Genomic DNA, 25,884 nt, shown 5'->3' with positions numbered 1-25,884 from the left:
CCAGTAGGAAGCTTTGGGAAAGAAGGGATGATTTAGAGTGCATACATCAGATGCCTGCAGTAGACATCTACATGTAGTGCTTTCTCCTTGAAAGGGACAACTTGTTCAATTAGGGAACAGGAATAAATACCAGTTTGAAAGTGACGGATCTGTTTGCTTGGGGCTCTTCCACAATTTTCTGCAAATTAGCTGCAACTGAAATCACACACACACACATAAAGAGAACAGGCAAATATTAGGACAGGTTAGAGAAAAACATCCCAAACTCATCAGCCCTCTTTGTATTACTTAGCAAACTTTGAATTTTTACAATTATTAAAAAATGTTTAGGTCTCAACTAGACTCTATCTCCTTACATCTAAAGCTTTAAACTGAAAATGCTGTCATTGTTACTCTGCTACTTTTTCAGAGGTAGTTATTTTTCCCTGGATGTGGTGGGATTAGTAGTAATAAGCTGCCCAGCTGTACCTGGAAATCCAGTTAATTTTGCACTACCAGCCTTTCCAGATCCTGCTGCCTGTGCATAAGGAACAGTTTTGCTTGCTGTAGTTGAAATACCCAGGCAGTGCTGTTGTGTTTAAAAGCCTCAACTGCTGCACAGAAGGACAGGTTTGTTTAGCAAACTGTTGTATGAGGTAATTGTTCACCCCCACATGACTTGTGCTGCTGCCCCAGAGCACGTGCACCTCGCACTTCCTTCCCCAGCCCTAATCAAAACCCCAAAGCCTGGCTGATTCTAGTCTCAACTTGTGCAGGACCCATGAGCAGGACAGGCTTGTGCAGCAATTTGGCAATGCATCTATGTCAGATGATAATGATTTAGCTAATGCATCAATTAGACTTCATTCTGCATTACAAGGAACATTTGCTTCATAATGTTTCCAATTAAATCATATTCTTGTGAACTGGGGGTTGCCTACATGTACTGGCACAGAACTGTCACCAGAATTGACAGCAGTTGTGTAGAGACACTGGAGTACAGAATCAAGGCCACAGCAAACTCTCCTAGCACCCACTGATCAGGTCATTTTAAACATGCAAAAAATGACTGAAATGGTTAGAAGTAGAAAACATAATATGTAATTACCTATTACCAGATCTCTGCCATCAACAAGCCCTGCTGAAATGAGCTCCTGGGACACACCGTCCGCAGTATCTGTTGGGGAGAAACCCAAGAGCCGTCACCACAGAGAAGAGATTGTCCAGCTGATGGAGGCATCACACACAAACCTAAAGGAGCTTGTACAAACCTGACAGCAAAAGTGTTCTTTACAGAAGACAGATAATAGGGTGCACACCAGGTGCAGTCAGACAGCTCTGAGCTAAGCTGTGAATTCACTGGAATTCATTGAAGGGCTGCACTTTGGCCATATCCATGAACAGTTTTACAGGAAGGGTCTTCTCAACAGCAGAGCTCCAAGCTCAGCCACAAGGAGCCCTTTAGGAAGGCACCATGGACAGACACTCACACAGGGGTTCCATACACACAGCTGCACAACACCAAACACAAAACTTCCCCTTCACACACACTGCAATTTCCCACCAGCTCACCTCTCCCTGGGGTGAATTCAAATCGAATATCATTGAGCTCTTTTTTTGAATTCCTGTGGAAAGAAGAGAATTTTATGGAGAGAGGCCATTTTATGATCAGTGCCCACAAGAAAGTGCTGTCATTGTATAATCAGCTTGTGAAATGAATTCTTTGCATCCTTCCTCCTCAAAGGCAGAAACTAATCACTTGGGTTTGCATATGGAAGCAGCACAGTCTGCCTCCAACCTGACAGAGCCTGATCAAGTCCAGGATAGATGAGTGCCACCTCTCAGTTATAAGGCCTTGTTGTTCCACTGTCTCAGCAACTCATATCCATCAGCAGATATATCCTTGGAGCACATGCTTCAGAGGAAGGAAGCACCCACTGTCTGCAGATGCACACCCCCTGTGGAACTGACTGGGAGGTGATGCCCAGAGGCCCCAGGCCAATGCCCACCAACAGGTATGAGAGCCAGGTTCCTCTAATTAGAAATGTCAGTGTGTGAAATGAGTAGATTTTGAGAAAGATTTTGCCTATTTCTAGGAACATAGACCAGAATCCACTCCTTAAACTGGGTAAAAGCTGAACTGACTGAAATCTGAAGTTGTGCCCAATGATCCAGCACAAGGCCAAAACCCCTGGATCCCTGATCCCCCTAGGGATATATAAATATATATATAAATATATTTATATAAATATATAAACATATTTTTATATATTATATAAATATATAAATATAAATATATAAATAATTGTGATTCGTAAAACAAATGGGTGATTACATCAAAATAAAACAAATGGATTGTAAAACTTAATTACACCCCCATAAAGAAATAAAACAGGCCCTTACAAGGTCAAGTGGCCTAAAACCTCCTTACTATCTTAAGAATAAAATATAGTAGAACTTTAAATCTTTTAGGTGCCTGTTCGTCCAAGAATACGGGAATTATGACTGGTTGGAGCGATAACCATTTAGCTTTAGCTGTAAGAAAACCCATATATTAAATACTTAGCAAAAACCTGTAGAATGTACATGTATATGATATAATTAATATGCATGAAGTAGCTAAGATAAATACTAAATGTACCCTGTAGTAGGGGTGTGCAGATTTGGGAAACTGGTCCCATTTCTCTCACCCAGCTGGCTGCTTGCTTTTACCATATAATAAACTATTATTCGAAACTTATAGAAACTCAGACTTTGTTTATCACAGGAACCCAGCTAATCCCTCCTTTCCACCCCATTAGAGTTTAGCCATGTTTATACAAATACCAAAACCTCTTACACACTACAGGTTTTGCCAAACTGAAGTGGCTGTGATAAACTGCTTTTCTGGGTCCTGGTTTCAGAAGAGTGGTTGAAATCCAAGTTGAGACAACATATAACCACCACCCTATTAATTAAGAAGTGCAAAAGTCTGCCAGTGTCCCTCTGCACACAGGCTTGCTTTGACAGAACAGGTCAGTTTTGTGTCCTTACCTTAACCTTAGTACAAGGCTGATGGGGACTTTTGTGTCTTCCTGTACCGGAGCTGCAGCAGCTGCAGGTGGGGCCTGCAATAGAATTACATCATTTTAAAGCAATTAACAATTCCTGGCTCTGGTTTTAAAACTAGAGATAACCTTGATCAACTACAGATAAAAATAAAAGTTTAACTTGCTGTTGGAATCACTACAGTGAAAATAAAGACGGACCAATGAAACAAGAGAACTTCACACAAATAGTATCCAAGGAGGGTCTCTGCAGTAGTCCTGAAAAGAATAAAAGCTACACAACTTTGAGAAATGACAAAAGGACAGGAGACTACAGAAGTGCTAATTGTAAAAAGATTGCTTTGCATTAAAACTTAAAGCTTTTGGTTATTCAAGACCTCCTGTGTTTTAAACCCTGCCCCAAACATCTGATTTAAAAACCTGATATAATTGTGAAGAGTACCTAGGAAATAATTTAATTGCCAGATTAGCATAACTCTCAGTTACTTTTTTTTGTGAAATCAAAGCCTTTAAGAGCATCTAGCAGCAATTTTATAGCTGCCTATTCTCACTTCTAAATTACATCTGAATAATTACATTTGGAATGTGTAATCAAAGCATTTTATATTGGCCAGCAGCAGTAGGAAAGATCCAGGAGTTGCCCATCTTTACAGCACTTATGACAGTTCAAGTAAAGGACTAATTGTTAATCAACATCCACCAAAAAAGTGAAACAAAACAGAGAAGGGTTGGTCACTCTCCCAACTGCACAAGTCACCTGCACACGCTGAGGCAGGGATTTTACAACTGCAGTAACAAGACAGACACAACACCAGGCTGATAATTTAAGCACAGAAGTCTTGACCAAGTTTTTTTAATCTAGATCACTTGCTTTTTCATGAGAGGAAGAAAAAATAACCCTTTGTTTAAGACAAGTATTTTACTCCACGGTGCTCTTGGGCCAGCAATGCAGCTCAGGGCTTCTGATCACAACCTGGTTTCTGTTGAAGCTTTATCAGGTCAGTGAAAACAAACAAGGGTTCATGGAGAAGCCCAGAGCTCTGCAAAACAGTAACCAGCAAGCAACAAGAATCAGAGGAGCCATAAAGAATAACACACTGACATAAAGAGCTGTAAAAGAACATATTGACAATAAAGAGATATAAAAAAAGCATAGTGACACTAAGAGCTATAAAGAAGAACTCACTGACACAAGTTAATGAAGTTTATCTTAGGACAAGCTACCAACAAACAAGCTATTGGGCACCAGTGGCAGGGAGGAATCCACACTGCTAGTGCAAACCAAAACACTGTCACCAAGACCACCACTGCTGCTTCACTTTACTGAGAGTCCCAGTCTTCACTGTTGTTGGTGTTTCAAGTGCTGCATAAAATTCAGGGATTAAACACTGGACTTTTTTCAAGATATCTGAAGGGCTTTAATTTAAGTATTAAAGCTTGGCTACATTGAATAACATAGAATGTGTCAGACCACAACTCCACTGTTTTTGTGTAATGACTAATGGATTGTCTTTAAATGGGTTTGTAATCAGGAACACAGAATCACAGAGTGGTTTGGGTTAAAAGGGACCTTGAATATCATTTAGCTCCAACCCCTTTGCCAGGGGCAGGGACACCTTCCAATAGACCAGGCTGCTCCAAGCCCAAACCCCATCCAATCAGGTCTTGAACAATTCCAGGGATATGGAGTCCACAACCTCTCTGGGGCAACCTGTGCCAGTGCCTCACCACCCTCACAGTACAGAATTTCTTCCTAACAGATGTGACTGCAGTGATATATGACACTTTCTACATTCTTTAAAATAAAGTTAATGAAACACAGGAAGAAGTAAGTCTAAGATTTACTTTTCAGATCAGCACTGTCAAGTCTCTTCTCTTTGGGTCTGCCAAAGGCTGATGGTCCCCTCCAACAGTGACAGGCTCTCCCCACAAGAAATGAACAAATGACTCCAACAAATATGAACATCAGTGTCTTTTATAAAACGTGTGCCATCACTCAGGAGCCAAGCAAGCTCTGCAGTGCTTTACTCCAGCAAACCACATGTTCTAAGTGTCTCAGAAATTATTTGGGTTGGCCATTTTCCTGTGACATTTGGAGAACTGAGGTCCTAGTTTCTCCCTCACTTTTCTCTCCACTTTTACCCACAGGTGCCAGTGGTGTTGAGACACAAAGTCAGAGTCTGTTTGTGCTTCACCTTAAATACCAGGAATAAGCAGCTTCCACTTAAATGAGACTTTTTTTCTTACCTTTGACCTTGCCTCAAGCCAGAGTCTACTCCCTGAACAGCATAAAAAGTCACTGCTTACCCACAGAACAATAATGAAAAACTGCCACACCTACACTAACCATCTTCCTTTTGCAAGCATCAGCTGTCCTTGTGCAGAAACTGCAGCACTAAATCAGCTTCAGACAAGAAACTTCCATGGCTTCAGATCATTCTAGCATGTCTGGAACAGAACAGCTAAGTGCACCTGAAAGCTGGTAGGAAGGGCTTCTGCTCTTACCTGGGCTGCTGCTGGGGCTGCTGCTGGAGCTGCTGCTGGGGCTGCTGCTGGAGCTGCTGCTGCTGGAGCTGCTGCTGGGGCTGCTGGAGGAGCCTGACTAGGTGGAGGTACAGCAGTTTGAGGTTGTGCAGGTGCTTGTCCTGCAGCCTGAGGTAGTTGAGTAGGTGCCTGTGCTGGAGCATTGAGTGAAGGACCTGGAGGCTCAGCTGACGGAAAGAGCTGCAAGTAAAAAGGAGTTTTAACGAGAAAAGGAACTCAAGAGTTCTGACTAAAGCACCAGCTTTCCCAGAAATGCTTGTTGGCCACGTAAATCACTTAGAGAAGTTCAATGCCAGGGGCATTCCCAGGCCTCCAGGATGCTAACGCTGATCCCAAGCTGGTGTTCAAGGGGTTTAATGTGTCCTGACATTTGCAAGTTTTACCCATCTGTAAAGAAGGATAAGAAACCAAGATACCAGCATGAGCATGGATCTTGGACAAAAATTACACTCTGTGGCAAGGTTGAATGCACACAGATCATATCCCAGGTTGGATGAGAGCACCCTATCCTCCAGTTTCCCTCTTTCTCGGAATCCGAGTCCTACTTACAGTTCCAAGCAGCCATGCTGTCACAGCAGAAAAACCCTGCTTTGACTTGTCTTTCCCTTCAGAGAACAAAACCTAGCAAAGCAGTAAGATAACTATCGACAACTGATCCATTCAGAAAAGTCAGAGTCAGAGCAATCTGGATATTCAATGAAAAGTGAATTCAGCGTTCTTCAAAACACACCAGACAAGGTTTAGGATTGGACTTTATTAAAGTCAACCTCTTGGGGGAAAAAAATAAATTAAAAAAAATTAATTTGAGGGTGGGGAAAAGAGGTAAATGAAAGTTCAATCTTTTTTACCTCTTGTTATTCAGAACAGAGAAAACGATTTTGGCACTGGAGCCAAAGAACTGTCAGCTTGCTGGCACTTCAGTGTGCCCTTCAGCTTACTCTGATGGGTTGTAGGAAATATAAATCACCTTGATTGTTGAAAACTTTGGCAGGAGACCTCCAAATCACAATATATATTAAAGGATGCATTACAATGGGAAAATTCATCTGAAAGGGATTCTGGTTTTCAGCTTTTTCTTTGAATTTAGAATTTATGTCAAATTACAGTGCAGAACTATAGTGTTTCTTAAGATCTTCCTCTATAAACATTTCTGGGAAACGAAGGAAGAACAGGAGAGCCCAACCCAAGATGAATTTCTAGGAGACAGCTCTGTTTATCTTTCCACACAGGTAGGGAAAAGATAGACATAGCACAGTCTCTGGAAGATAAGCAGTCCCTATCACTGAGAGATAAGATATACCAACATTCCTAACGCAAGAAACAGTTCAGAACTGAAGGAAGACTACAAATTGCAACTGAAGCCTTATTTGCTATCAAATATCACTACAGATTCCTTTCACAGTTCTGAGCAGATTCTGAGTTCTCTGGTTCCAAACTAGAGAATTTGACTATGCAAACCAGAAATCTCAAAGTTGTGTTCTGTTGAGTTTGTGTTGGGTTTTTTAAAAGAGGAAATGGAAACACAGCTGTTTTGCTTTAATTATTCTTGTGACCAATTCATTACCTTAAAATATACAGACTTTTGCCATAGCAAATAAAGTAGACAAGACATACACCAAACTCCAGGAAGAGCTCTTGGCATTACACAGCCAAGAATTCCTTTTATGGGGAGCTCTTCAAACAGAGCTCAGCTAGATACACTAGCTTCTACTTCACACAATATTGCTTTCAAAGGCTAATAAAGCATGTTCCTAGAAACAGCAGCAATAACTGGAGTCATTGTTTCAGGAAGCCACTGTCTATTACAACTTACCTCGGAATTCTGTACAGGTTCTTTCACTCTGGGAGACTGAAAAACAGAGAAAAAGCTGTCAGTGCTTCAATGAAAGTGAAACCTATTGACTAGGACTTGTGAGAACCATACTGACTGTGAGAAACCTACATAACTGTTTTGGATTAAATATGTGTATTAGCAAGCACAACAAAAGGAATATCACACAATTTGTTGTAATGTTGTACCACCCAGAAACAGAATCAGTGTTTCAGAATTTGCAATTGATACTTCCACATTGGCACATGACACCCTGAGCTGCTATCATTGTTACCCATTAGCAAAATCCAGGACTCTGGAAGATCACTCAGATTGGATCAAATTACTTATGCACCAAGATGGCAAAATCCATTTTAAGCTACCCAAGCCTGGCAGAAAACGATAAGCCACACAAATCTGCCTGGCAGAATTCTGCTAGAAAACAAATCCTCTTTGTATACTTAGAGAAGTAGTTTGCAAACCAAGTTCCTTAAAACATATAAAACCTTTGTGGGGTGGGAGGGGGGAATCAGCCTTGGTTATGCTGCTTTATAGAAGGAAATCCCTGGCCTGCTCTCCCTGCCCTTGGACTCTACATTATGCTGCAGCTCTTTGTGAGAGAAAGCAGAGAACTGACAGGTGTACAGAGTTCAGCAGTGAAACAAAGAGATCAGTGGAACAAAGGAGAAAGTGCAGTCAGAGTAATGTGACCAACCTTTGCTTATCAGTATAACAAAGATTACAGCATTAGCTGTTTCACATGAGCAGAAAGGAATTGCCAAGCAGGGAAGCTCTGCAATTAAGAGAAGCTTAGGCTTCCAACAGGTCCAATTATTATATGGAGATACATAGGATGGTTTAGTCCGTGCTGAGATTAATAAAATAGGTGTTCCTTTCTCCACACAATGGTCTAACGGACAGGTTGCTATTTGGACAGTAGAAGCTCAGCAGCATAACATTAAGCCTCATCATGCCACTATCCTGAGCCAGTCTATGCAGTAACCAAAGCCACTACCTCACCAAGCGCAGATCAGAGCAATCTGTAACATATTACTCGGAAGCTTCTCATGAGAAAAGGTTAAAAAGTCTTATTCTCAGAACAGTAAATTGCGAAAAGCCCTCTGGACAGGAGGAGAAGGAACATTTCCCTCACAATGACTGTGTGCAGGCAGTGTCAGGAAAAAAGTCATGCAGCTGGAAAGGTAAAGCCTGAAATCCATCTCAATGTGCTCAGCCTTTGCTTGACAGTTACCAGGCAAGATGAAAAACGTGGCATTGCTCCCAGAGAAACAGCCATGCTCCACATCTGCAGGCCACAGCTGCTGCGCTTTTCTTTCAGGCACAAAGCTCATATCCAAGAGTACCTGGATGCCTCAAGGAATTACGTAAAAGGAACTTGTCTGAGAGATCACAGTGTGCAAAACACTGTACAGACAAGTAAGGAAACACAGGCTCTGTCCCTCACCTAACAGCTAACCCAGATAAATGACAACCAGAAGTGTTGAGAGTTGGTTGAACATGAGCCAGCATGTGCCCAGGTGGCCAAGAAAGCCAATGGCACGTGGTCTGTGTCACCAACAGTGTGTCCAGTAGGTTCAGGGCAGTGGTTGTCCCCCTGTGCTGGGCACTGATGAGTCTGCACCTTGACTCCTGTGTTCAGTTTTGGGCCCCTCACTAGAAGAAGGACAGTGGGGTGCTGGAGCAGGTCCAAAGAAGGGCAACAGAGCTAGGGTCTGGAGCAGATGTCCTATGAGAAGCAGCTGAGGGAGCTGGGGGTGTTTAGCCTGGAGAAAAGGAGGCTCAGAAGAGACTTTATTGTTCTCTACAACTGCCTGAAAGGAGGTTGTAGCCAGGTGGGGTCAGTCTCTTCTCCCAGGTAACAAGAGATAACACAAAGGAAATGGCCTCAAATTACACCAAGGAATGTTTAAATTGGCTGTTAGGAAACATTTTTTCACTGATAAGGTGGCCAGACATCGAGACAGGCTGCCAAGGGAAGTGGTAGAGTCACCATCCCTGGAAGCCTTCAGAAAACATGTAGATGTGGCACTTGGGGACAGAGTTTAGAGGTGAACATGGTGGTTCTGCGTGAACAGTTGGACTTGACAACCCTGGAGGTCTTTTTCAACCTTAACAACTCTATGATTTTATGAAAAACATGGACAGAAAGAAAACAGGACAAACATTAAAAGGCACAAATAGGATGACTTGGGGGGTTAGTTCTAACTAATTTTTGCTTGTGTAATCAATGATGTGAGTAAGCAGTGATATGTGACCACAGAACTCACCAGTGCACAGATTTATTGGGCAAAAGAACGTGAACGATTTAAGAGCCTGGAGAACACAACTGCTTTAATTTGCTTCAATTTGAATTCAAGCTTTTAAATGCAGAGAGGAAGTTCAGTAAGTCTTTATATCCAAAAGGTAATGCTGAGCCAACAAGTCACCATATTTAACGAATTGAAGAGATACTTCTGGGTCTGAGTATAATAAATATTTGTCTGCTTTCAGGTGCAGACCTAGCAAGAGACTTGTAAAATCCATGTTTGTACACAATAAATTCACCCTATTTTTTCTGTAAAGTGGAAACAAGTAAAAAATGCAAACACTTTTCATTTATGTAGATGCTTTTATGAACGTTAATACTTCAGTATTTTGGCAAGTTAAGTCAGTCTGCAAGGCCTCACTTTAAGGCTGACAGCAATAAAATAGAGGTACAGATGGAATCACAGAATCACAAAATCGTTTGAGTTGGAAAAGACCTTTAAAGAGCATCTACTCCACCCCCATTGCAATGGGCAGGAATAAAAGGTGACACCTAGTTAACACAAGTTATTCTATCCAACAACTTAGTTAAAATTGCAGAGGGATTTACAGACAGGAGGAATTTACACCCTGTGTTTGAAATACAGCCAAAAACACAGGATAAACACTAGTCCTCAACAGCACCACCATATACATGGCAAAAATCAGAAGTTTGTATACAAGTCTTAGAACTGCTTGAAAAGGGATCAAATTCAAGTACCCAGGCAGACATGCAGTGAGGTTGAAGATGCCATGGTGCCCTTCCTGATATCCTTGAACATATGGGTTTCCCAAAGTTCTGTGGTATATATACCTGGGGTGCCTTCAGAATCTACATTCAGGTAACTCAATTAAGACCTCCTACACCAACACCCCCCTAAAGGATTGCTGAACAGGAGACCTACAAGTAAAAAGGCCAAGCACAGCCCAAATTAGAGCAACCAGAACAGACAGCAGCACAAGGAAATATGCCAAAGCATCAAGAAAAAACTGGCTTGTAAAGGAGTTTGTAAACATGTGTGTCAATCTGCTTCTTTCTGCCTAAGAGGAATGAAACAAGTACTGTTCAAAACACAGTAAACAGGGTTAAGTCATAGTACCCTGAGCTTAGAGACAAGATACAACAAGCTCTAAGTAATCTCTGAAAGAGAATTAGGGTCTCTTACAATATTGCCTCCTAAAATTTGATCATATTTAAACCTACAAAAGGAATTTAGAAGAATTCAGCTTATAAAGCACCAAAGCAGTAGCCACCTGGTACCAAGATCTTCCTTGACTGTGTAATACGAAGCTGGACACAGTAAGCTCTTTAAAAAGTCACGATAATTGTTGTCACAAAGAATGGAATTACTATATTAGTAGTGGCTTTTAAAAACCCAAGCATTTCAAAAGATGCTAAAAAGATGCAAAATCCTGCATTTAATAATTAAATGCCTATTCAAAACAGTAGCAGAAGGAAGACTAACAAAAGAGAAATTAAAAAATTTGTAAAGGAATAAATGCTTCAAACCAACACTGGGGGCTTTTTTCCCTTTCACACTGAAAAGCTTCCTCTAAAGATCCTTCACTATCTCACTAATTCAATTACAGGATGATTAAAACACAGGGTTTACTTCACGCCACCTGCTGTAATGAAAAGGGACCAGGCAAACCATTACAAGCAAAACCCACACTGCTGACTGCTGGGGGAAGACAGCCTGAAAATTCATTGCAATCTTTTAGCTGATCATTGTGCATTACTCCTCTGTGCTCCTTGGGATTAGTCTGGGTTTGAGGGGCTTTGTGCATGTGTTGGGAGAGGGGAAAGTGGTGATTTTTTGAGTATTTTCAAGTTCTGGACCAATCACTCCTGTGACTTCAGGGATGCTGTAAGGTTTTCTACCAGGACTAATCGATCTCAGTGTAACTGAGGGGATGGAACCTTGTGTGTCATAAGCACAGGACCTATTGATTTTAGCTCCATCCTGGAGAGGGCAGCAGGACAAAACCTCTCCTGATATTTCCAGAAGAAAGCATCTCAAATAGGCAGCACCCTTAAAGGGAATATCTTGGCTCCAGTGAATTAGTATGCTGAGCTGGGAGCAGAGCAATGTGAGAATGCACATTTCCAATTACACTGAACATCCCTGGATGAGACCAGCTGTGCCCCACAACGATGACAGAAAAGATCAATACAATTTCTTCAACCTTCAGTCTGCTTTCTCTGCTTCAGCTCCAAACTCCACGGCAGGGATTGTAATTTGCTGTGTATCACACTTCAGACCACGTGCTTCCCAAATATATTTAGATGTACTACAAGTGGAAAACAAAACAGAGACAGTGAAGTTTGAGGACTCACCCTGAGCTGTGAAATTGCCGCTCTGCCTTCCTCACTTTCTTCATCTAGTTCATCATCACTCCATTCCCAGCCACCATCTTCAGTCTTATGAAGACGCCCACTGGAGCCTGGGACCCTCCGGACCTGCTCAGAACAAAGACAGAGAGCTTGTATCAAACAAACAGTTTCTACAGTTGGTCTTTTTTTAGGAGGTACAGCACCAGAGCATCTTCAGGTTGCATCACCTGCCAGGGTACCTGAGTATTTTATTGAAATGTCTAGTTTTGTATCTAGAAAATGCTGTATTACACTAATTATCATTAAAAATGTGAACGCAAACCTAAAATACTACTACAACAGCAACAGCAAGAGCCCTGGAGGTTTTCAGTACCTTTTTGGATCTTTCAGTGATTGTTGGTGCTCTCTGCAACATCTTCTCTTGCAAAAATTCTTTATTCTGCAAAAGAAAAAAATACCAAACATTTGCTTTGCTGAAAATGCCCTTTGATTCCTTCAGTGTCTCTGATAAAGTAACTGTTAAGCTATTTCTAGCAGAAAGTGGTTCACGTGTTTCACCCCCATACTAACCACATCCTTACTCTCAACTACCGTATATGAAGTTTCATCCTAAATACCTTTTCAGGTAGCAGTGACACTTTCCCTTTGCAAAGTGATATGGAATTAACAACTGAGGAGTTGGATATTATTATGATTTACTGGGAAACACACTTATTATACTGCAGCATCTGACACCCTGCTGAGGCATTTGGCATTCTTCCACCAGCAGATACTACACCACCTGGATCCAACTCCTTTGCTTTATCTTACTCCTAAATTTATGCCTGTCCAACTGTCAAAGGCAAACCTCAGATGTCAGGCAGGCTGGGATGCAGGAATCCCTTTATGCTGGAGTAATAAGATTGAGGAATTAGGGCAGCAACACTGAAGTGGATGAAAAAACATACGGCATTTATGTTTGGAGAGGAAGTCAATGCAGAGATCATGACAGATGAAACATTGGGAAACTGCTGTGATGCTTTATTGTATTAAATTTCCTCTTCAGCAAGATGCTCCAGACTGGAATGTGGGCTCCTGGTAGTATAATTTTCTGACTGCTGGACTGCAGGGCCAAACTTCAGGCTGGAGAGGAGGTAGGAGAAGCCAGGTAGGCACCGTGGTATTGGCACTGGGATTTAGCTGGGTATTTCACAGCACACGAGTGAGGATGGAAAGCCCTGTTGTCTCTGGCCATGCAGTGCTGCTCCCAGAACTCCCCTGCAATGGTTGCTTGCAGGCAGGATGGGGAGTCTCAAGACACATGCTGTCATTCCTGATAAGTGGCTCTCAGTATTATCAAACCATACTTTCACATAACATAAACTGCATTTAAATATATGACTCAATATAGATGTGTAGAAGTTGGATTCTTCAGCCCTCAAGTTCCAGCTGTCAGCTTGGCAGTGGCTGATGTATGACAGTAATTGAACCCTAAGTGTGAACTGGAACACGTTTTCACTTCAGATGCCGGGTTAAGTATTGCCTCATTTGCAATAATGTTAATTTTCTATCACCACACATGCTAATATGTTACTCTACGGCAGCTTAATGAAAGCACAAAGGAGATTTAACACACAATGAAGTGTAAAGTGATCCAGAACTCGCATAACAAAACAGAGAAAGGTCAGCAATGTGTAAGCCATCTTGTCACTTTGGACACCAAGTGTGCATCCAGCATATAGATGCCTAAAATCCCACCACAGACAGTGAAAACCCAGTTAATATTGTCAAGAGCCCAGACATCAATTAAACATGCCCTAAAGCAAACTGCTACATTTCATAAATGGATCAATCTCTAGACTTCCTCAGTTCACAGAATTATCAAATCACAGAATACCCTGAGATTGAAGGGACAGGCAGGGATCATCAGCTCCTGGCCCTGCATAGGACAGCCCCAAGAATCCTTCCACGTGCCTGAGAGTGTTGTCCAAACACTTCTTGCCCTCTGCCAGGCTTGGTGCCATGACCACTGGCACAGGGAGCCTGTTCCAATGTCCAGCCACTCTCTGGATAAAGAACCTTTTTCCTAATATCCAACCTAAACCTCCCCTGATGCAGCTCCATGCTCTTCCCTCGGGTCCTGCCACTGGTCACTAAAGAGATCGGTGCCCACCTCTCCACTTCCTCCCATGAGGAGGAAGTGCAACCTTCCCTTGGTTGCACCAGTTGGATTTCTGTCAGCTTTAATAGAACATCCAGCTCCTGAACAGGTATCTGGATTGGCCACTTCCATTTAAGCATCTTAATCTGGGAGTTGAAAACTACTTTGATTAATTGGTGATGCAGCCATGTTATCCCAAGCATCGAATCTCTTTTTGACAGTTTAATCTGTATTCTGCTACAAACCCTGTGCATTTTGATCACAAACATGCCACAGAAAAAATAAGGAAACAGAAAATATTTCCTCAGGCCCATGAAAATACAAATTCTCCCTTGTATTATTCCTGTCTCCCTCAATAAGACCCTGCACATTGCATATGCAGTAATCTCCAGGCAGTAATTACATAATGCTTGCTGGCAGTTCACTTCAAGGCTAGAAATGGGAGTTTCCTACTGTTTTGTATCACAGGATCCTCGCTTTCCATATGGCAACACAGGGTGAAATAGATTTAGGTAGCCCTGGCACAGTGGGCCTCATTCACCCTTTGCATACAGACTAATTATAGAGTTTATTAAAATATAAGTTACACTTGCTGCCACAGAGACCTTTATGGTTGGACAGGCAGCCAGAATGGAACCATTACAAGAGAAGAACAAAACCAAAAGGCACACTGAAAGACATTTAAATGCTGAAGAATTTCTAGATAATTTCTCTAATGACAGCACACACAGGAGGTACAGAAGGGGGGGTTTCATTCTGTTCCTTCACAATGACCCATTCAACTCACTCAGCTATGCTGGCCCCGAGTGAAATAGCCCACACTCTTGCCAATAAAGCTGTCACCACACCTATCATGCTTCTGAAAAGTCCTCTCCACAGATCAGTTTAGGAAGTGTGTCCTTACCTTTGCTTTCGTGAAAAATTTGTGTCTTAAGAGTTCTGCTGCTGTGGGTCTGTCAATAAAAACAGATGCAGAAAAGACAATTATAAGTGCTCCCTTTCAACACAACGGTCTTCCAGGTTGCTGTAGCTTCTTGTAACATGGCATCTCTTAAGGGCATCAGCTTCTCCTGTACAATTCCCTAAAAATTAGTCAATGCATTCCAAGTGAATTTTATAACACCAGCAGTCTTTTAAACACTCAGTGTATTCTGACCAAAGCCTATTCTGTTCCAAAGCAATTACTTGGGACTAGAGGGGGAGAAGTTGCCCCCTTTTTGATGCTGAGCTTGAGACTCTTAGTTAAGAACAGGATCACAGAAACAATTTGCTCAAAATTGAAATCACAGAATCATCACCTGCCACAGGAGTGCAGCACTCACTGTGTGCGAGTAACAGCTATTTCAGAGATACTTGATTAAATGTGCGTAATTAGTTCTATTAAACACAGGCGGGATGATCAATCTTTGTCTATTGGAATAGGCACAATTACAAACTATTTTCTCCTTAAAGTCAAACTTTGGAATAAATACTGGAAAGTAAGAGACACCCCTTGGTCAGTTTAGGAGTTTTCTAAAGACTCAAGCCCAAATGAGAAAGTAGCAGCTTAGAGCATTTCCCACACTGCAAACGGTGCTTAAACAGTAACAGAGTTTAATGAGTAACTTGTAAAGGCCATTCATCTCAGGGTTTATTTCATCTCAGACTACTCTGACAAAAAACATTCACCTTATAGCAAGGGAGTCCCTAAAATTATTAAAAAGCAACTGCACTAAATTCTCCTCTTTGAGAACTCATGGAATATGCCTCCTGCTCCCAGAGTAGGGATGATGCCAGTGGCTGTTAGTGGTGCTTGGGGAGAGAGAAGGGGTGTGCCACGATCCAGAGTGATTATGTATAATCTGATCAGCACACATCCTAACCTGCAGGGATAGGATATTCTTTATAAAGGTGAAAAAATATCATGCTGTGAAAAAGCCCCAGCTATCAGCATTTATCAAGCACTCCACTGGATTCATTAAGCATTTGAAGTGCATCACATGATGTGTGAGAAGCCTGTGCTCCTGGATCCGACACAAGAGGGAACTGAAAAATGTCTTCATTATTATAATTTTATGAAAGCACTTTTTCCTTTCCAGAATTAAGTTTGCTTACTGAGGAGGAAAAGGAGGGGGTAAAAAGAAACCCTAAGAGGTATTAAAAACGACACAACACACACACCCTCAGTACTATTTCCTACAACGCTGAGTAGTCAAGATATTGTCCAAGGAAGGCTGAAAGTGTCATCAGGTCACTTAAGCAATCTGCATTGATAAACATGCTGGTAAAATTTGCCAGTGTTTTTCCTAATTTCTCCTCCAAACCAAATATTACTTGTAATTAAACAAGCCAAAACTACGCTGAAAGCCTTCTTTGCACTGGCAAATTTTAAAAAAGTTTATTTACGCAGTTTTGTAAGTAAACACACATTGCCCAACCTGCAATTTCTAGTTTATAAATACAGAGCAGTTTTGACTGGGAACAAAACATGAACTGCAGTCACCTGCTGGAGGTGGCAAGGGTAGAACAGCCCTGCCCACACAGTGGACTGGGATGCACTCTCATTAACCCAAATGGGGGATGTGTGCCCTGGCCAGGCACCGTGCCAGACATTTATCCACAAAAATAAGGACAGCCAAGAGAATTTGTTGCCACACAGCAAGATTGCTGTGTTCATTGTGACTGAAAGGCTGGAGGGGCAGAGAGTGCATCAACTTCAAAAAAACAGGGAATACAATCAGGTTTGTGAGTTTGTTGGGGTTTTTTTTAAACTTATTTTGGTGTCACCCGTTCTTACCTTTTTTCAGGGTCTTTTTGTAGGCACGATGAAATCATCTTCCTAAATGATTTCCCATACTTCTTCAGCATCTCCTTATCTTGCACACCAGTTTCCAAAGATGGGGGATCATTTTGTAGTGTCAGCATTAAAACCTGAAAGAATTATGTCTATTGGCAATGAGATTTTTCTTGGCCTTTGTTAGAGACAGATCTTGGGAAAAATGTATTTTTAGATAAGCATTTTCATCAAGCATCTGAGTCCACCAGGATGTGTTAGCAATTTAAGTTACTCTTTCCCATCCCATCTCCTGGCCCACAGGGGAGCCTGTGGGCCAAACACAAGGTTGGGATGTGATTTCAGGCCTGTTTAGTGTGATTAAAGGTGCAAGCAGAGCAGAACATCTACCAGCCTTCCTCCTTTGAGATGAGCAGTTGTGCAAGGCATTTGAATCAGTATACCTCCCTGCAGGTATTTCCTAGCTAGAAATCAAATTAATGTAAAGGCAGAAAGGCAACCTAAAAAAATACAAAGGTTTACTTTCATGTACCAGTGCAACAGCAGGTGAAGACATTTCTCACATAAGCACCCATCAAGCCAAACTGATTATTTCCTTCACATCACTTAGATATTCTGAAGGAAAGGAAGAAAATTACTCATTTCCATTTCCACTACAACTTGTCACCTACATACAGATGAATATCTATTTTTAGAAAAGGAAGCAGCACGTAGCATATTTAAATAGCTTTCAACAGCTATATTGCTTAGGGCAGCAAAAGCCCATCAATCTAGCTGGAATTATACAGTCCATGACAGAATTCCCTGCTTTTTTCAGCACTCCTTGGAGGGTCACTTAATGCATGGGTAATTTTGCTGCATAACAAAATCAATCTGCAGTGCAGTACGATTGCATTCAATAAGTAAAAGAGAGAACTCTTCTTTGAAGGCTACACAACTGGAACCCAAACCTAACAGAATTAGGGACTCAATTCTATCTACCATATACAGCACATGATACTAAATAGGTGATGCTGGTATTCAAAGCTTCATCCCAGGCATTCAAACCACAATAAACAGAACAACTCACAGAAGCCGCTGAAAAATGCTACCAATAATCACAGCACAGAAGGAAATATCAATGAAAGCAGCAACAGCTAAACCAGCAACACATTTTCCTCAACTCCTCCCTGCTCTGCCACAGTCTGTAGGAACTTTGATGGCATTTCTGAACCACTCAGCTACTCAACAGTCCCTACACAGACATGACAAGTCTTAAAATTAATTCTATAAGAGTTAAACCTGTGCAAAGTCCTGGCATTTAAAGGGATACATGGATGTGCCTGTTCTGAGTTGGGAGTTATTGGATTTCCAAATGCTATTGTAATTGTGGGGTGGGAGGGGATTCACCCAGGTCCTGAAGAGGTGACCCACAACTCATACAGCACTCCAGCAGGCAGGACTCAGAAAAGGAAAGTTTGTCCCATGGTATCATTGAATGATTTGCGTTGGAAGGGACTTAATTCCAATCCCCCTGCCGTGGGCAGGGACACCTTCCACTAGCCCAGGTTGCTTCAAGCTTCATCCAACCTGGCCTTGAACACTTCCAAGGATGTGGCATCCGTAATTCCTCTGGGCAACCTGTTCCAGTGCCTCATCGCCCTCACAGGGAAGAATTTCTTCTTCACATCTAATCTAAATCTTTCCTCTTTTAGTCTAAAGCTGTTCCCCCTTGTCCTATCACTATCTGTCCATGTAGAAGTCCCTCTCCCAGTGCCAAAAACAGAGGGACTTGGCACCCATAGGCTTCATATCCCAGGTAATTACTCTAACCATAAGCTATGGGGATATCAAAAGGGGTCTCCACCCCCTCGTGTTTGATCCAAGGGAGCATTCCTGCCAATAAGAGAAGCAAAGTGGCCTTCAAGAGGGTGGGCCAAAGGGCCTTAAAGTTTTGTGATTGAGACAAGGCCTCCCTCATCAGATATCACAAAGGAGGTAAGAAAAAAGATCTCAAAGCTCTGTAGACAGACAGGATGCTTCAGAATTCAACTGGTGAGTGTCAGTTCTTAACTTTAAGAGGTACCCTCCCCCTGAAAGAGCAGCATGTTGGAAGTAACTCCTCGTTCCAGAGTCAGAAAATAGGGAAAGTTAGCCAAACCATAAGGCACTCTGAAGTTCAAGATATTTGACAAAGATTTTTGAAGTGTCAGCAAAAAGCATTTCCTTCACTTCAACCTTAATAAAACACCAGTGTTGCCAATACCACACCATTTCACACTGATGTGGTACTTTGCACTGCACGACAAGACTGTGTTGGCATTAAACAAAATTAGAAATTCTTTTGGATAACTGGGAACATGAGAGGTATCATGAGAATTTCTGAGAGGTGTCAAGAAGGATTATCAGTGCAGGAAAAAGAATGGCTCGCCATCCCAGTGTCACTGGATGCCAGATAACACATTCTGGATCATTATTTATAGCCATAAAAACATCTGCTGCCTTCAGAGGTTCCAGGATTAAAACACGCAGCGTTTTCCTCAATAATGGTGAGACTCAGGATCTAAGTAAAAGCTGTGCAGTTTCAGGCAATGTTGATTAAGTGGCGTATTTTTAAAAGGTGACTTCAGATAAATCCAAGAACATCATGATCCACAGGTGCAAGTTGAGAGGACAAACTCTTCTATACAACATGCCGGCCAAATTCTTGGAAACACCCACAGAACACACTGATGCTTTATCTTGCTCAAGTATTTGGAGACCTGCTCACCTTCATCGGGGGGTATTTATGGTAGGGAGCTGCCCCTGTAGCCAGCTCGATAGCAGTGATCCCAAAGCTCCAGATGTCTGCCTTGAAATCGTATCCTCTGACCTGAAAAATACGAAGAGGATGTTAGCCTATGCCTCTTATTGTCCTACACTACAATCCCTTTCACCCTTTCCTTCCATTCCCCTCAAATTTGGAGAGACCAGTACTACAGAGATGGAAGGAAGGCTTTCTCCCTCCTCTCCTCCAGCTTCTTGTACCTCGAGGAGCTGTTTTAGAAGTGACAGTCTGAGGAAAATCGTGGTTGTGGACTGTACAACTAAGACAGCTCTGCTGTAAACCTCTACATGTGCAGAACATAAAGGGGCACTGGGTTAAACCAGGCTCTGACTTCTACACAAAGACACAGAGAGTCATTAAACAGCATAATGAAACTCTCATAGTTAATAGATGGGCTGTTACCCCTCGGGACACACGGCTCACTACACTTTTAGTCAACTGCTTAATCAATGTGACTGCAAACATGCTCCATCCTGGAACTTCAGGACACACCAGCTCAGTAAAAGCCCCCTGCTCCTGCCTGCAGACTAATATTTCCCTCCACTAATTAACAGTAGCTTCTGCACTTGACATTAAACACAGGCTTGTTCAGGAAAATTTATAGCATTTACTTCCCCTCCTGCACAGGAAAAAATATTTCATATGCCAAAGCAGTTACTTCCTCATTATTATTAGGTAATATTTTGGCACTTGCTCTCTCCGCTGCAGAGGAGAGACACTATGTACTAACTTCAAGAGCAGCCACGAAAATCAAAGCGTTTTGGTTGCTCAGGATGGTTTGTATTCCTTCTCATTAGACTATGGAAAAAGGAGAACTGAATCAGAGCAAAGCTAACAGGGACATTGTGCTCAGTTAACCTAACAAGCCTAAGAAAGACACTCATTGTGAGGAAACCAGACAACATTCCCCAAACTACCTTTAGGATAATCTTTAATTTTGGCAAACAAACAAAAAACCCTCCTGTACTATTTGTCATGTAATACTGTAGCTGAACTGAAACTTACTATAGCAACACAAATTTATATCTTGCAGTAATGCCTCCAACACTGTAAGCATCATTTTCACGAGGCTTAAATGTCTGAAATGTTTCTTGCAGTGCCTCAGTTTATGAGTGCTGTGATTTTGAACAGGTTTCAAGCCAGTTAACTAAACAAGCACAGATATGTAAGTATAATTTAAAAGAGCACAGGGCAAGAAGAAATATGCTGTAAGGGTGGGTTTTTTCCCCCCTCACATTATTTTTAGGTTTTAAGAATAACTTTAGGACATTTCTTAGCTCTGTTTTTCAGTTAATCTTGCAGCACATCAATACACTGTACAAAACTCCATTCCCCAATGGGATTTTAACTGTGTGTGGGGTTTTGAATTATTTCACATAATCCTGCTTGCAAGTGAAAACTATTAAGTTAAAAACTGTCTACAGCAGTTCATCTTGACATCTGTCCAATACATGACTCACCACCCTGCAGTTAGTTTATATCAACATCTATTTTTCTCATCAATTTTTTTTTTGCCATAAATCTGTGACGTGAACATACATTAAAAGACAACACCGGGCCATCACATATTAACATGGTAAAGGAAATTAATGATGCTGAAGCAAATCAGGTGCAATTGGGTTGATAATATCTACATATCTAAGGCCAACCTACAGCAACCCCTTTGTCCCTTTTCCCGGTTGGATCTAGTGGCTCAGAGTGACACCTGGTGGAAGGCAGCAAGATGATCTAATGGTCATTGAAGGATTTCACATCAGCATCCAAAATACTGCTTTAACATCTGATATTTGCATCCAGTTAGATGTGCACAGCCTTGATGGAGGTATTGTACTCCCTAGACAACCTGTCTCCTCTGGAAACATATCTGTGGGGGACCACCCCTCACTTTGTCACTGAAACTTTTATTTCCCCTTTATAGCTCGCTCCTTGGGATTTTTTTCCATTTTGTCCTGAGGATTGCAGCTGCAAAGAGGCTGGAGCAGCACCAGTAGTGCTGCAGCACCACAGGACACAACTGACAGAATATCAAGGGACAACTCTGATCTGGCTTTGGAAACACCAAATACTCTATTTTTATTTATTTTTAAATCAACATTAAATTAAAAAAATCCAGAAGAATATGACAGTGAAGCAGTTCAGAATCCAATTTGCAAAGACAGATCCTGACTCAGGAAGTGTGTCTTTCTTCTGCAGTGTCAGACTTACGCTCTGAGGATGTTGCAGCAGTGCTGTAACGCACCAGCCCCTCAGTGCCACCATGGGGAGCCACTGGAAAGGCCAAACACTGAAAAAGCCTTTAATCAATAATACATCTAAGCTACTCCGAAGTTACCTCCATTCCTCAAGAAGTTTTAGATATAGGAAAGGATGCATTAAAGTGCTACCACAGTTTTACCTCCACTTCATTTTATAGATATACATGGGGATCTTGTTCAAGTTCCTCTTAAGCTTCAAAATATCTTATTGCGAACAACAGCAAGGAGAAAAGTAACAAGGTGGGATTACTTTAATAAAACACTGTTTTCCCAAAATATTTCTGTTAAAAAAAAATGTGGAAGGAAAAATGGAAAAACATTTATAGCCTGTTATAATTCAGCTTAGGACACCTGTCAAAAACCCTGAGTCCAGCCCTCTGTCAAACTGATTTTAAGGGAATACAGGATAGTTTTCAGAATGCCCACGGCACTGAACATCAATGCCATCAACAGCTACTGCAAATGCCCTGTCAGGACTGAGAGGTAATTTTGTTTGTGGATCTTGCTCAGAAATGGGCAATGATATTTTACAGTAAACAGAGCTTCCAGGAGGCCTTCATCAGAAGTCACACAGACAACGCTTCTGAAGTTTAGTCTAGAAGCAGTGGAGGACAAGTGACATATCTCCACCCAAGGGGAAGAACTACGACATCTTTTAGAGAGCCAAAAGAGCAGCAGAGGAAGGGGGAAATGCAAGCATTCCTCAGCTTTTACAGCCTGGATACTCACGAGCCAAGAGAAGCTAAATACCTGAATAAAGTCAACTGCATGTTATTTTCCTGTAATAACTCCCCACTTTGACACGTCCCAATTAACTACCCTAAACTGATGTTTGCAAATGCAGAAGAGCATGTTACTGAGCTGTGAATGTGCATATTTACCACACGTGAAACTATTTATATTCTACCTCATATTTATGCAAGAGGGAGGGGCAGGTTAATCTTCTTTATGCAACAGCTGAGCTGTCTCAATCTCACCTTAAGCAGGAGCCTGAAGAGAAGCAACTGGGCAAAAATCTACCGAACACTTAGTATTCCACAGTACAAGCCTGTCTGCAGCAGGCAAACTGAAGAAAATCCTGTGGTTTTAGGAAAACCTTACAGGATGCCAAATTATCATCTTAGTTTGAAGCAAATATAGCCATTGCTGATAACAGAGGATTCCAGGTGCAGATCAGCTCAGAGGACAGTAGGAAAAACAATTCACCTGCTCCATAACTTCTGGTGCCATCCAGCAAGGCGTGCCCACAAAAGTTTTCCTGACTTTATTCCTGGTAATGTCACCACCAGTGGCCAGAAACGCGCTAACGCCAAAGTCTGAAAAGAAAACAAAAGCAGAATTTAATAAGAATTTATTAAGAACACATCCCGAGCAAACTGAAGGGCTGTCCCCTCTTTCCCCTCATATTCCCAGCCACCTATTAAGTACCAGACCATGCAGTCACGCATGAGGAGTTTCCTAATAAAGGAAGAATGATCAACAGTTAGCAAAGAGTGCTGGTACACGAACTGCCATTCAGCAGTTCGCCATTCAGTTCCTGGGGACAGCAGAGCTTTCAGCCCTGGCCGGCAGAGAGGAAAATTCCACTTTCCATTACAGCCCACTGGCCACATTAGAGCCTGCCTGTGCTCCCCCAGCAGACCTGCTGCTGCACAGACCTGCCCCTGCCAGCCACAGTTTATTTAATTTGCATACATTCATAATGAGAACTGACCCTCCATGAGCATCCTGGTAACATTCCCAGCAAGGAAGGTGGGTGCATAAAAAAATTACTTGATAACATGTAACTGTCCTAAGTGCACCCTGCAGATGAGGTATCAGCTCCTTATTCTTGATGATTTATTACCAGAACATGTTTTCCTTGATAATCTCCCATGGCCCAAATGCTCCTTTAACAGGAGCTTGAACTAGTTCCTGGTGACACAGCAGCATTAATTCACATGCCCCCCAACCAGCCCAACCAGCTCAGGGAAGCCTCACAGACAGGTATTCACACCCTGCACAGCATCACCCTCACCTGGAACATCTTTCACAAGCTGAAGGATGCTCAAGGATGCCCTTTCCACTCACTGGTAATTGTATTTCTTAAGGTAAATCACTCTTATGTGAAAACTATGCTGTCAAAGGTAACCCTGATGTCTCATGCAATTAAGAATTAAATGGAAGACAGGATCTGTTACCAGCAGCAGCAGTATGCAGGGATAGCTATGGGATACAGTATGTTTGTTGAGAGAAGAGCATTACAAAAGATTTGGCAATCAAGTCATTCAGAAGAGGATGGCACTTGAGAAAAAAAAAATCATGTGATGGGGAAACTGTAAACACAGAACTGTGTAAGTATTTCTTCCCAATTTTCTCCAAACTACACTGCTTATGTATTACTGAATTATAGGCCTGCAATGGGCCACTCTCCATAACTCAACTTTTTTTTTTAAACACACTACAAGCAATCAGAATCTTGAATGCCAATTTTAAGACTGATGACAGGCTTGGAGTGCAAGTCTCTGAAATTCCAGGGCTATTTCACATAAAACCAGAACATTATTGACCACAACTGGTTTGAAAATTCTTGAAACTCTGGTGACAGTTAACTGCAAATGCAAAAGCCTTTCCCTCTGTGGCCAGAGGAGCCAGAGTTACTCCATCTCTTAAGGATGTTATACTGAGGCAACAACTGCAACAAAAGATCCCCCTTCCCAATTTGCAAGGAATGGTGTCCCTGTGAGGACAGTCTCAGGCTTCCTTCCACATCACACCAGCAGTGCAACGAGACCCTTCTAATTAGACTTTCAATATTTGAGAAACACCACTGAAATCATCACTCAGAAAGCTTCCAGCTCACTTCGGTTAGAGACTTCCAAGGACAGGGACTTAGTGCTCACTGAAGTCACTACACATGGATAACTGCAAGGTGACACTGCAGGAAGTTTCACAGCAATCACAGGGCTAAAACCAGCACTAGCCAAGGTCTATCATATCATTAGGATTCAGCTTTAGAGATGTGCTGTCCAGTTCTCTTCCCTGTTCCCAAAGGCATCTTGGCTTCCTTCTAACCTTGAAGTTTTAGAACTCTTAGATGGATCCTTGTCCCATCAGCACTACAACCCTTATTTTTCTGGAAACACGCTTTTTGCAACACTGATTTTGCTTTGAGATCTGCCACGTGAGTATCAACCATCCTTGCTTTTCTCAGAAACTGAAGGAGCTTCCTAAAAGATTCAAAGTTATTTGCCTCTTACTGCTCATTACAGGAAGTCTTGCAAGATCTATTGTTCTAAACACAAGAGCAATTAGAAGTTCTTTTAAATAAGATAATACCAAGAGAAACTTGTCCAAGTGCCATCAGTATTTTATTGTGATGTGCTGTATTTGAACTTGCATGTATTATCTTACCTCAAGTTTCCATGTAGTCATTTTGAGGGGAAAGGAAATGCTATTCAAAGCAAAAGCATTCCAGCAGTAAAAACACAAGTCCTTTAAACAATATTCACCACATCTCACATCAAACATGGGTTTATAAATTCCAGATGGAAACTGGGCCCCTACATCTGCCATCTGAGGTCAGCAAAAAGCTTAAATGGAATTAAAGTTTATTTCATTACATGGTTGATTTATTCAATGTTTTCCCAATCAATTTCCCTCATTTCCAGTGGGCTAAAACAGGCTCAACCAGCCTGTACTACTCTGCTGTAAGGAATGACTTTAAGACCATCTTCTCAAATGTCACCTTACTAACTTTATCCAAGCCCCAGCTACTAAGAATGTGCCTGCTCTCAAGAAATATCTACAAAGCAATAAAATACAATCCTAACCACAAGTTGAGGTTCAGTTCTTACTTCTGAGCAGTTGGTACAATTCTGAGTCTCCGTTCTCGAACAGAAACAGGTTATT

At 41.8% G+C, this 25,884-nt stretch overlaps 1 protein-coding gene across 2 annotated transcripts in view; it reads right to left on the bottom strand.

Moving 5' to 3' along the window:
* The window catches only part of OXSR1 (oxidative stress responsive kinase 1), a 91,347-nt gene that overhangs the window by 3,402 nt on the left and 62,061 nt on the right, over positions 1-25,884 (bottom strand). Inside the window, exons 6-18 of one of the 2 annotated variants that reach the window (XM_027733428.2) lie at positions 23,200-23,309; positions 19,682-19,783; positions 16,936-17,069; positions 15,064-15,112; positions 12,393-12,458; positions 12,023-12,145; positions 7,384-7,419; positions 6,120-6,191; positions 5,532-5,750; positions 3,013-3,086; positions 1,552-1,604; positions 1,088-1,156; positions 131-195 (exon numbers count right to left, since the gene is read on the bottom strand). In XM_027733428.2, coding sequence (XP_027589229.1) covers positions 131-195; positions 1,088-1,156; positions 1,552-1,604; positions 3,013-3,086; positions 5,532-5,750; positions 6,120-6,191; positions 7,384-7,419; positions 12,023-12,145; positions 12,393-12,458; positions 15,064-15,112; positions 16,936-17,069; positions 19,682-19,783; positions 23,200-23,309 — 1,172 coding nt within the window. The remainder of the gene's footprint in view (positions 1-130; positions 196-1,087; positions 1,157-1,551; positions 1,605-3,012; positions 3,087-5,531; positions 5,751-6,119; positions 6,192-7,383; positions 7,420-12,022; positions 12,146-12,392; positions 12,459-15,063; positions 15,113-16,935; positions 17,070-19,681; positions 19,784-23,199; positions 23,310-25,884) is intronic. The other variant, XM_027733429.2, reaches the window with a different exon arrangement.

This window comes from Pipra filicauda, unplaced genomic scaffold (assembly GCF_003945595.2).
Source record: "Pipra filicauda isolate LSUMZ 115617 unplaced genomic scaffold, ASM394559v2 scaffold1_size10287979_pilon, whole genome shotgun sequence".
Taxonomy (NCBI): Eukaryota; Metazoa; Chordata; class Aves; order Passeriformes; family Pipridae; genus Pipra; species Pipra filicauda.
The sequence above is the reverse complement of the archived record's forward strand: the minus strand, read 5'-3'. Positions and strand labels throughout refer to the sequence as shown.